At 47.0% G+C, this 12,260-nt stretch overlaps 1 protein-coding gene across 1 annotated transcript in view; it reads left to right on the top strand.

Moving 5' to 3' along the window:
- Window positions 1-1,987: 1,987 nt before the first annotated feature.
- The window catches only part of RNF43 (ring finger protein 43), a gene marked incomplete at its 5' end in the record, with an annotated part of 58,332 nt that continues 48,059 nt past the window's right edge, over window positions 1,988-12,260 (top strand). The window contains one exon of the mRNA XM_083875509.1: window positions 1,988-2,224. Coding sequence (XP_083731635.1) covers window positions 1,988-2,224 — 237 coding nt within the window. The remainder of the gene's footprint in view (window positions 2,225-12,260) is intronic.

The raw sequence follows: 12,260 nt of genomic DNA, 5'->3' as shown, positions 1-12,260 counted from the left end.
CCCCCCCCGTGTGTCCCCCGGGTGTCCCCCGCCCCCCCCGGGTGTCCCCTGTGTGTCTGTCCCCCGGGTGTCCCCCGCCCCCCCCGGGTGTCCCCTGCCCCCCCCCGTGTGTCCCCCGGGTGTCCCCCGCCCCCCCCGCAGGTGTCCCCCGCCCCCCCCGTGTGTCCCCCGCCCCCGGGTGTCCCCGGCCGGGCCCGGGCGCTGCAGGCGGCTGCGGGGCGGGAGGGGGAGCCCGCGGCCCGGCGGGGGCGGCGGCTCGGCTGCTCCACCCGCCCGTGTCCGCAGGTACGAGCGCCCGGCCGGCCCGGGGCTCTGCCGCCCTCCCGCCGGGACCTTCCGCCGCCGCCCCCGGGTCCCTGCCCATGTCCCGGCTCCGCTCGCTGCCGGCGCTGCCGGGGCCGCCCCCGCTGCGGGGCCGCGGCGCTGGGGAACCTTCCCGGAGCGCGCAGGTCGGGCCGTGACACCCGGACACTTCACTCTCAGCCGTGCCCGCCCCGGGAGCTCTCTGCCTGCTCTAATTGTCTCCCTTTGATCTCCCCGGATCCTCTCTCGGGCTGCGGAGCTCCGTTTGCACCTACCTGCGTGTCTGCGAGAGGGTTTTCCTCTTTGTTTTAATTTTTTTTTTTTTTTTTTAATAAATTCCAGTTGTTGTTGTTTTTTTTTAAGACCGAAGCCAAACATCATCAGAGCCACATGGTTTTGTTAAGCTACTGGAAATAACTTTTGCCTGGGATTTACAGCAGCATTCCCTCCCGGCCCAGCCCCTGCGGACTCCAGCAGGCTCACTGCCTAACAGGTTTGCAAAGCTTTTTTTTTTTTTTTTTTTTTCTTGTAAATCCCCTTTTCTCTCCAGAGCCGTGCAATCACTGTAACTTCGGTTAAATCGAAAACACTTTCTGCCTTAATTCTCCCAGTTATGAAGACTCCTCGATGCGTTTCGTGTGACCTTTGGGCAGATTGTGGAGCTTTATATTTTATTTTGTGGGGCCTTGAGTAGGGAATCTTTTAACGTGTGCTTGGAAGTGTTTCATACCGGAACTGGGGCACGCACAGGAATAGTGCCAGAGAAACCAGATACGCTGTAACTCTCTGCCTGATACCTGCTGGGCTTCGTGTCTGAACTTCGGTACTGTTTGAGAGCCTTTTTATTTCCTGGGAACGTCCAGCCATGGAGAGGAGCTCTGTGTTTTATTAATTGTCTCTGAGAACTCTACCGGAGTCAGACCGTGAGCGTGGATTTCTAAGGGAAAAGTAAAGCTGATTTCCGAACTTGAATGAAGCACTTGTGGCATGAGGAAGACAGAAGGGATCCACACGGCACCGGAGCGAGCCGCCTCGTCACCGTAAATCCAGGGAATACTACCTGCCTGCTTTCTGGGAAGGATACCAAGATAACACTCAGGGTTGTGCTCACGCTGTGGGAAAGGTGAGGTGTCTCTCGAGGCTGTTTGGGATGGATGTTTGGAACCTGTGGATGTCCCCAGCTCTTGGCCAGGAGACAGGAGGCCCCCAGGTCCTTGGGGAGAGTTCCCTGAGCCTCCTCTCCGTGAGACCGGGCAGTTCCTGATGCTCCCTGCGCGCCCGGACTGACTCGCTGCTCGCAACCCGTTCTGCCGACCCTTCTGGATTTATCTGCCAGAGGAGAGAGACACTCACAGTTTAGGATTATATTTTTTGTTTTGTTTTCAGATTGTTTGTTTAAAATAATGCGTCTGAGCTCCCGGCGGCTCCTGAGCACGTGGCACGGGGCGAGAGGAGCGGCGGCGGCGGCGAGAGCCCCGGCGGGGGTGACCGGGCCGGGCTGGCGGTGACCGGGCCGGGCTGGCGGTGACCGGGCCGGGCTGGCGGTGACCGAGCCGGGCCGGCTGTCGAGCCCCCTGTGCCGCCCCTGCTCTGCCCGCAGCCGGCTCGGAGCCCCGGGAGCGGCGCCGCCGGGTGAGGACGCGTTCCCCAGCGGTATGAGCGGCCGGAGCCCGCTGCTGGTAGCATGAGTGCTGGCCCCCAGGTGCAGCTGGCTGTCCTCTGGCCTTGGCTGCTCATGGCGACCCTGCAGGCGGGACTGGACCACACCGGGCTGGCGCTGGCGGCGGCCGTGGAGTCGGAGCGGGCGGCGGCGCAGAAAGCCATCATCAGGGTCATCCCGCTCAAGGTGGAGCCCATCATCCTGGAGGGGGAGTTCGCCAACGTCGCCGAGGTGACTCCGGCCGAAGGGAAGCTACTCCAGGTAAGAGCGGCGGTGCCTGGTCCCGCTCTGCTGCCCCAGCCTGTCCCCAGGCTGTCCCCTTTGCCTCCCGGCTGCCTCCACTCCCCGACGGGGGTTTGTGCCGTGCTCCGTGTGCCGCCCCCGCGGGTTTGGTCACAGGGGCCGAGGGACGGCATCGTGCGAAGGGCTGAGCCTTCCCTCGGGGCCGAGCCGGGGCTGCGCCTCGTTACTGCTGAATTGTGGATGTGGTCGGCCGATTCCACGGAGATTATTTCCTATCTTAATTGATGTTATAAAGCTGAGTGTGTCAAGTCACATGTTGGGATGTGAAACAGAAGACAGGATTAGTATTTTTTTTTTCTCTGAAATTCATGAGGTTTTCCACACCCTCTGCCGAGGTCGGGGTTTTGTTTCAGCCCCAGAATCCATCCTGGTTGTGCCCACCAGAATCCCTCGCCCTGCTTGTTGCCTGTACCTGAAGGGTGAATGTTACCCACATAAGAGCTCCACTGGTGTCACCACCAGGTGTTTTTCTAGATGAATTAATGCTGTTCTCTGACCTTTATTAAAGGGAGAGTATCTCCACACCTGGGCGGGAGGTGCAGATGCTGCACAGCCAGAGCTGAGCCATTCACTGAGCAGACCCATCTCCTGCACACACTGAGTTTGGAGCTAAGTTTTCTGAGACCTGGCATGCATTCTCTCCATTCTGTGGCTCATCTGCCTGGCGATTGGGTGCTTTATTCTTGAGAACAAAAAAAATGACAAAATAGCCTGCATTAAGTCTTCATTTTCTCCTGGATTTTTTCAAGACTTTCCGAATGGGGTATGTTGAAGTCTTAATTAAATTGGTAATCTGGAAATTTAAATGAAAGAAATAATTTTTGTGTAGTTTTTGAAGAAGAGAAGGACAGTTGAACCAGCTTTAGAACGTGGTCACCTGTCTGAAAGTGAACATGGACAATTTGTGAATAAAGTGTGTTTTTCCATGCCTTTTGAACTCCTTAGAATGAAATCTCTGCTATAAAATTATATTACCAGGCTGAAAAAAAAAATCTGACACAAATGCACTCAAGGTCCTCTTCTGTTGTGAGGCAATGTCCAGGAAAGTCAATATTTATTCCTTACAAAAGCTACAGTGGTGTTGCAACTGAGCACAAAGTATAGAGTAGGACCTTTTGGAAATGGGAGGATGATAAGCTCTCCCGAGGGATGTGTGGAGGTTTCTAACCAAATGCAGCAATACCAAGTGGGAATTTTGTGCCATCACAGCAGCACCAACTAGGTGTTTGGAATAAAAAACTGTGAATAGTGTCCAGTTTCATCCTTTAAAAGTCATCCAGATGGAGAGGGCTGGGAAAACTCTAATCCATCCTGTTGAGTTTGGGCACACAGACACTGACCTGCCCTGGGTGTGTTTTCAAGCCTTGACTCAGCCACTCTGTGTGCCCAGGGGAGCTCCTGCTCCACATCCCGCTGGATCCAGTGCGGGAAGTCCTGGTTTCAGCTGGCAGCGCTGGGAACAGGGGGTCAGGCTGTGCCTCCTGCAGCAGCAGGATGTTTGCCTGGTGCCAGGCACTGTGCTCTGAGAGGGCTTAGCAAATTGTACCTGTGACCTCTCCTGCAGATCGCATGCTGTGGTTTCTAATTCTGCTGCTAAATATTGAACCTTGGCCTGTAAAATGACGTTTAGAATCGTGAGGGTCCTGATCGTGCGGTGGGTACTCACCTCTGGAAAGAGAAAATGGGAAATGGGGGCGTAACTCTTCAGGTACAATATAAGTAAGAAATTAGTGGGACAAATACTTTTCAGTTTGCTTTTAGACAGTGGGATATTAAACACACCAGAATCAGGCTTTATTGGGACATCTCATTTTGCACATTGTTCTCAACATCCTAATCTTGAAAAACTAAAGTCGCGTGCTTAACTTTGATGTCACTGGAACTCCTGCTTAATAAATAAACTTACGGCTGTGCACGCATACCTGCACAATTGCTTCTTCAACTGTAGTTTAGGGACATGACATGGTACATTTAAAGTTACTGAGTCAAGAAGTGGGGCTTTTACAGCATTTTTGGATAGGTCTTGGTTATGTCAGACTCTGTAAGGTGCAGTCAGCCTGTCTAGGAGGACACAAACTGCAGAACTTAGCTTGGAGGAAAGGCATGGATGGCCCAGTCCTATTTCTAAAGCAATGCTCGCTTCCTTCAGAGGTAGAATAGGATTGCCCAAGGATCAGTGGTGCAGAGTTGGCCCTGTAGTCAAGTCAGGTTCTCTTTATTATGACTTATAATTATCTTCATAGTACTCTGGTCAATATATTTTTAGAAATGTGTTCTTAATTTAATACAGAAAATCTTGCACTTAAGCGATGGAGCCTCACCAAAGGTACTTCTACCAGAATGTCTTCTTGTTTCGTTTCTCCTTGCCCTATTTTCCAGATCACCTACAGAAATGGACTTTGATTGTGGTGTGTTACATCTTTAGCAATATCCTCTTTACGTACAATAAAAGAGCCCCAGTGTTGAATTCACCCTCACAGCCTTTGCCTCTGGGAGCAGTTTTGTAGGAAGTCTCTGTATTTCCATTGTTGCCCAGTGGGTGAGCAGGAAGATGCCAGGGAGCTGCTACCCCTGCCATTGTAACCCCAGCAGTGTTCCTCTGGCACTCCAACACTGCTGCTGCCTTGTGATGCAAAGGGAGAGGAATTTCTCAAGCAGGCAGAGGCACTTAAGCCTTTATAGGTCAAAAAATCAACACCTCAGACTTCTTGCAGAAATCATCTCCAGGCTTGTGTGGTGCTCCAGCTTGTTCAAGGGAGCACCTGCTCTGAGCATTAACTCTTGCTGGACACAGGAGGCATCTGAGGAACTCACTGGCAGTTTCCAAACTGGAAATTTAGGTTTGGAGGTTTGAATCAGGAAGGAATCCTTCCCTGTGATGGTGGGGAGACCCTGGCACAGGGTGCCCAGAGAAGCTGTGGCTGCCCCTGGATCCCTGGCAGTGCCCGAGGCCAGGTTGGACACTGGGGCTTGGAGCAGCCTGGGACAGGGGAAGATGTCCCTGCCCATGGCAGGGGGTGAACTGGATGAGTTTTAAGATCCCTTCCAACCTAAACCAGTCTGGGATTCTGTGATCTCTGCTGGGCCACTGCAGGAGCCTGAACTGCTGTTAAAAGTGCCATGGGAGTCAAAAACTGCCCCTTTATTGCAGATGGAGGAACCAAAGCTTTTAGACAAAAGAGAACAGCTTTTAGACAAGTATGTTGGAAGGAACATATTTGGAGCTTACCAACAATGGACAATGCATGAGCAGCTCAGGATTCAACATGCCCTCGGAATTGCAGTTCCTCTGGCTGTTCGCAGATGAACTCTCTTTCACATGATTGCTATAGAGTTTTTTCAGCTTCTTTTTTTGATACTTTTGCTGCTCTATTGGCTGACTTTTGAGGAATAAGTCTCAGTTTCCTTCTTGCCCTTGATTCAGTCTCCACTTGGTTCTGGAGAGAGTTGATGTTGGTTTGAAGGTAAATAGGAACATAAGGAATGAAAAGAAAGAAATGGAAAGAAAAGGAGAGTCACTGGAGATACTTGAAAGAAGATTTTTCTAATTTGAATTACAACATGTGCAAATCTAATTGTGGAAGAAAAAAAACCCTTTTTATTTAAGATGTAGTTAATCACTTACAGTCTTGTTTAGGACAGTTCAAGGATGATGAAGATTCAAGGATGCATTTTTAAAACTTAACATTAATATCTCTTTATTTGAGTGTGTATAACCCCCATCTTCTACACAGGGGAAAAGATGATTCCTTTAGTCTGTGCAGAGTGGCAGGGGTTGGTACAGTCTCTACTTCTAGGGTATTTGAGAAAAAGTGTTAAAAGTTTGGGAAGAGTTCCTGTTGATGATATTTAAAAAGAGATGCATAACCTCACATTACTACAGGGAGGACAGAGTGATCAGCAATTGCAATCCCTTCACATGCTGACACAGAAAATTCCAGTGCATGTGTAAAACAGTGGCACAGTCTCACTGAGCAGGCAGTATGTAGAACTAGTTTTCCCAACATTCATTATTTCATTGCAAGTCTCACAATACTTTATTCCATTTCTGTACAAAGCAGTTTCATAATGGGGGGACTGTAGGAGAAAGTCAACTTCCACTTAACCACAGAGTGCATTGTTTTAACTTCTCACTGCAGGAAAACACCTTGAAGAAAATAAAAACAAACTTGAAAAAACCCACAGAAAAAGCTCCCTAAAGGCTCTCAATCCCCAAACCAAGGATTATCCTCCTTCCTCCTCTTCCCCCCTCAAAAAGTAAATTATTTAAAAAACATTCAAATTGATCTATTTAGGATGGACTGAGTGAGAATTGGAGGAGGAGCCTGAATCACCATTCCTTTTTTTAGGTGGCATGTACCATTCAGAAGGAGAAAATCAATCACAGATCCAGTTAGAGGAGGAGCGTGATGTTCAGAAAAGCAGTGATAATTATCCCTTGGAATTGCTGCAATGACCCCTATGGGATTGCCCTGGACGATGTAGAGTGTTCCCAGTCTTGCAAGGCTCGAGCACTTGGAATTGGAATTACCTCTCTCAGTGCTTGCAGAGGTTTAAACTCCCAACCCATACCAAAGTAAATACCTTAGTAGTCTTCTATACTCCCAGCTCCTGCATCAACAAAAGGATGTTGAGTGCATAATGTTGACAGAGATCAAAGAAGTGGGAAAGTTGAACCAAATGATAATGGGGACTTAAATTACATGTGAATAAACTGGTCAGATAGCACAATATGAGGCAGTTCAAAGGAGCAGTTTCTGCCTCTTGGAACAGCTTGTCCTCCAGTACATAGACTTGACTTAGCATTAAGTAATGTGCAAGAACTGCCTCAGAATCATCAACAGCAGAACCACTTGGCCTGACTGCAGCACAATAAAAATGGGTGTCTAAGTACCAAAAAGTGTGACTAAACCATTAACAGGATATTGCACCGAAACACTGAGATGAATGGCTCATACAGAGAAAAGAACCCCACATTGGCACATAGATACTGCTCAGGAAGGCCTGGAAAAAAGAAGTTCCAGGGTTACCTGATCATGGCCTTCCACTGACCTGACAGAGTTGATGGAAGGAGCTGAAGGAAGATGGAGAGAGACTTTTTACAAGGGCCTGGAGTGACAGGACAAGGGGGAATGGATTCAATCCAAAAGACAGTAGGTTTTTATTCGATATTAGAATAAAGTTCTTCCCTGTGAGGGTGCTGAGGCCCTGGCACAGGGTGCCCAGAGAAGCTGTGGCTGCCCCTGGATCCCTGGCAGTGCCCGAGGCCAGACTGGACGGGGCTTGGAGCACCCTGGGACAGTGGAAGGTGTCTCTGCCCATGGCAGGGGGCAGAACCAGCTGAGTATCAAAGTCCCTCCCAACCCAAATGATTGTGTGATTCTATGAAATTAGAAGCTGACTTGGGGAACACACAAAGCAGTGATTCAAAAAGGCTGCAGTCACCCAGCACAGGGACTTTGCTAATGTTGAAGAAACCATTTGGCCCAAACAGATCTCTTAGAAATTGGACATAGAGTATGAGTGCAGTGTTGGCAGTGTCCAGTGTAACTCACAATGTGGATTAGTTCATTATCAGTGCAGGATTTAAGTGTAACTGGAAGGTGAGCCATTAAAACCCAGATGCAGAGTAGGAACCTCAGAGTTGGCTGCTAGAAAAGGTTGATCTTGGAGGCTGTTTCTGAACCTCCACCCCTCTCTTGAGCATATACAGAGGCTGAGCTGGAGCTTTCCATGGTGTGTCTTCTCCTTTCCTCACCCAGAAAACATGTGACAGGAAACTGTTCCCTGTTTAAGGAGTTTAAAGGACTTTAAACCTCAATCTCCCAGCTTCCCAATGTACCATCTGGTGCTGCTTGTAGTTGCAGTTGCAGTCGAATTATTTATGACGGTGTGCGCAGATCCATCTTGAACTGAAGATTTTCAGTACTAAAAAGGTGACAGATCTGGAGGCTCCCGACTGGAGCAAAGCAGAGATCTGTGGTCAGGAGACTGAACCCACAGGGTTCAGTGAGTGACAGTCAGTAGAGGACATCTGGCCATGCACATACCCTGGAATACATCCAGGGAACAAGTGGGCATTTCCCAAAGATAAGCTGGCAGAGGGTTGAGATTACAGGAGAAGGGAAACAGGCCCTTGTGGTGCTTGCAGGCTGCAGCCAGGCTGAATTTGTGAATTTAGAATGTTTCTGAACCATTAGAGATTTTTTTTTTTTTTCTGTGCCTCCATCAAGTGGAAGCTTTGGTGGGCATTTCCTATGGTTTGAGGAAGTTCGGAACTGCATGTGAATCCATTATTTTTAAACAAAAACTTTCTGAATTGTCAAAGTAATACAAACAACACCAACTCAGTATGATCAAGGAGGGCTTCATTGTATCAGGCTAGATTTTGGACAAAAATTGACATGCATTTTTGTTTAATATACCTCAGTGGCTTTCCATGCAGTGAAACATGACAAAAATATACCTAAAAGACTAAAATGTTCACAACCTTGCCTAAAAGCTTTCTGTGGACTTTGCCCAAAAGTCATAGTATGGAAACAAGCAAGTTTTAACCTGAACTGAGAAAAGTAGCAAGTAAGTACAATGGGAAACGTACAGTGTAGTTTGACCTTCAGGTCTGTCATCTTCAGTATCCCAACAGTCTATGTTGCAAGGATTGCCAAGGGTCAAATAAGTGAAATTTTGGGTTATAAACAAAACAGAAATGCAAAATGAATCTCAGTACAGGGGAATATACCACAATTGAGTAATGCACATTCATATTTTATTACACTTTGGTCTTCCCTCCATTCAAGGTCTCGAGCTTGGCTGCAGTAGGACAGGTGTAAAGTAGACAGAAGTGGTGTGGATGATCATGGTGGTCTCTTCTGTCTTTGAGCTCTGTGATTTATTACTTAGGTTTAATACCTATTTATTTTTCCCCTTATTTCCGTGACTGTAAAGAACAGGAAGCGCTGCACAGCCTTTCATTTGCCCACAACACTTTCAGGCTGCATTAAGGAATTGTAATCACATCTCATGCTTCGGAGCTTTGGGCCTGCTGCCAGCACAGCTCAGGCAGGAGTTGGCCAAGAATTGTCTTGGGACCTTTTCATCTTGTTTTTAGGAGCATCAAGGATTTGCCTTACCTCAGAACAAGGCGCTCAAACATGTAGGTCAATGTTCAAAGGAGAGAAGATTGGTTTGGATGCGCTTAGGTTGTATGGGTTACTCCTGTGCCGCCAGATTTCTGTGGAAGATTCTTCCCCCCTGCAGCCACCCCATTCAAATTACCTGAAATTTTGGGGGTGTGTCCTCTTCCTGTGCATGTTGAGATCTGAATCATCTGCCTAAATCAACGGATGTACTGGATGTACTCTCACCTCGTCACTTCCCCATCCCTGAAGGGGCTAGTTAAAGGCATTAGTGGCCCTTTGATCTCTCTTTTGTTCTCCATCTCAGTAATTTGGTCTCCAGTGATCAAATGGGTTAATCTAATGCTTATTACTGTGCTTAGCATCAGGGTAGTGGCTGAGATGTACTGGATTGTCAAACACAGCAGTTCTGACTGGGGAGTTGAATAAATTCCTCTGGCCATAAACTCTGAAACAAAAGATTTTGACTGAGTTTGGTTATGACATGTTACTTCTGAATGTAAGTACAGCAGTTTGGGGATTAAATTTGCTCCTTTTTTGGGAAAAGGTATGTGAATTCTAGTTCAAAACTACATGAAAGGATAGATTTGAACTTCCTACTTCCAAAGCTCCTCAGCAGCTGTGTTTCCATGGTGTGTGTGTTGGTGCAGAACTGTAGGAGGGACACGTCCATTGCAGAAACTCGGGGAGAATGACTCTGGGATTGAGTTGATCCTAATGTAAAAAATGAACATCACTCCTGTCCTGTTAGAGATGTGAAACAGTTTTCCTTACAAAGGTTAACAAGCTGAAAAAGAGAGCAGCGCAGTCACAGGAAAGACATTGTCTAGAAAGGGTATGGGGTAATGACCACATGGCAGAACAGAAGAGACAAGTTCGAGGGAGTGAGTGGAGAACACTGATTCTTTCATTAGTTGAGTTTTTTGCAAGATCCTGCACCAAAATGTTGCTTTCAGATTGTTTAAATATAGAGAACATCTCTAAGGATATGAAAGTCAACTAAGAGAGTGAGTTGTGATAATACTTGTAGTTTCCTGTGTGTCAGTTTGAATCAGAAGTTAAATCTTGGCAAGTTGGTCTCTTTAGATGACCATCCAGTGTAGAGATACATCTCCAGAAACCCAGCCTTGACTACTTTTTAGAGTAGAGAGATAGTGTTTGTGTTTGTGTTACTGCTCCAGTCCTGTTCCTTGCAAAATGATCTGAATAACTTTTTATTTACTAGGACAGTTCTATTCCAAAATAAGTGGAACCTCCCCAAGATACTGAAGAGATAAGAGCTCCTTTTCTTCTGCTTGTGATGCTGTACTTCCACTGTTCCTTTGTTCCCTTAGTGTCCTGTTGGATGGTACTCCTGCAGCCATGCAGTGTGTTCACATTGTCCCTGAGTGTCAGTGCTGGACACTTTGTCTGAGTGTGCCAAAATGCCACTGTCCTCCCCACTACCCTCTGGTTCACCTGGTCTCATTCACATAACATGCCTCAGGCCATATAGCCCCACTCAGCTATTTTTTTTTTCCTCATCTGCTCTCCCAAATGTCTTCTTTTAATCTTCAATAATTTTCATCTTGTTTAAAATAATGGTTACTCTAATTGCTTTTTTTGTATGTGTTGTTCTTGTTCAGTAGCAATTCACAGAAGGGTTTAGGCTGTTGCCTGTCAGCATTTGCTTCCAACACTTCGCTCTCCTCAGAGAGAGAATCTGGTCTTTCCATTGCCTCCTTCAGAGGACCTCTGACCTCTCATTTTTCACTGTAGGGGACCAAAAGCTGCTGTTTGTAAACTTTGCACAACTTCTCCATGAGAGAAACACGTCAGATTTGAGTGATGGATGAACCCTACATGCTTGTACAGCACTCAGCCCTTATGTTAAAAAAGATCATCAAACAACTTCTGTTGGTTTTTGGTTGAGAAACCACCATTTCATCATTTCTGGCAGTTGCACCTGGTTGTGGCCTGAGCTGGTGGCAGCTCTTTTCTTCATGCTTCTTCTCTGGCTGCATCTTTCATGGTTGCTTTCTCTACAGAACAAACTGGGGAATGCCATGCTGGCCTTGACCTTTTCCATGCCCTCATTCAAAATCCTGCTTCTGAAAAGCCACTCTGGGACAGTGACTTTATCATGTACTTTATTCCTGCTGAGATGTTAAGAGGCCAAAAATCATCCACAGTTGTGTGTTAATTTAGAAAAGGGTGACCTGAAATCAAATAAGGTAATTCAAAAGAATCTGAGAGGGTAACCAGGAGTTACATGCTTTGCATCAAGGTGCTTGAGGACACTACAGTAAGAATTAAGATAAAATGTACCTCTCAAAAAATACTTGAAAAATGAAAAAAGCATGTCAGGATACCAACAGAAGAGTAAGAAAGTATATAAAAGCATCCTGGGAAAGCAAGAAATTTGGTAAAATTAGAAAAAAAGAGAAACAGCCTAAAAATACATGAAGGCAGTGAAAAGAGAAATAATTTGAAAAATGTAATGCTAGATTCTCTTCAGTACAAGCAGAAAGCTCATCTGACAATTGGTAGGATCTATAAAAAATTAAAGTCTAAAAGCTGTGCTTAGGGCAGCTAAACTCCCAGCAGAAAAATGAACGCAATTTTCTTTGTGCTTTCATCTGTCTCAGGCTGCAATGTCTGATGATGAGATGGTGATGGAGATAGACACAATTTCCACTATCAGTCGCTGGGATCAGATGGTATTCACCCAGGGACTGGGGAGGATGAAATCACTGAACTATTAACTTGTCTATGAACTCTTGTTTAAAATCCCTAGAAGGTGGCTGATGGGATTCCAGTTTTTCTCTGAGCTCCAATTCATCCACAAAAGCCCAGAAATTATAACACAGAACATTACA

Source organism: Zosterops lateralis, assembly GCF_965231275.1.
Source record: "Zosterops lateralis genome assembly, chromosome: 19".
NCBI classification, from domain to species: Eukaryota; Metazoa; Chordata; class Aves; order Passeriformes; family Zosteropidae; genus Zosterops; species Zosterops lateralis.
The sequence above is the reverse complement of the archived record's forward strand: the minus strand, read 5'-3'. Positions and strand labels throughout refer to the sequence as shown.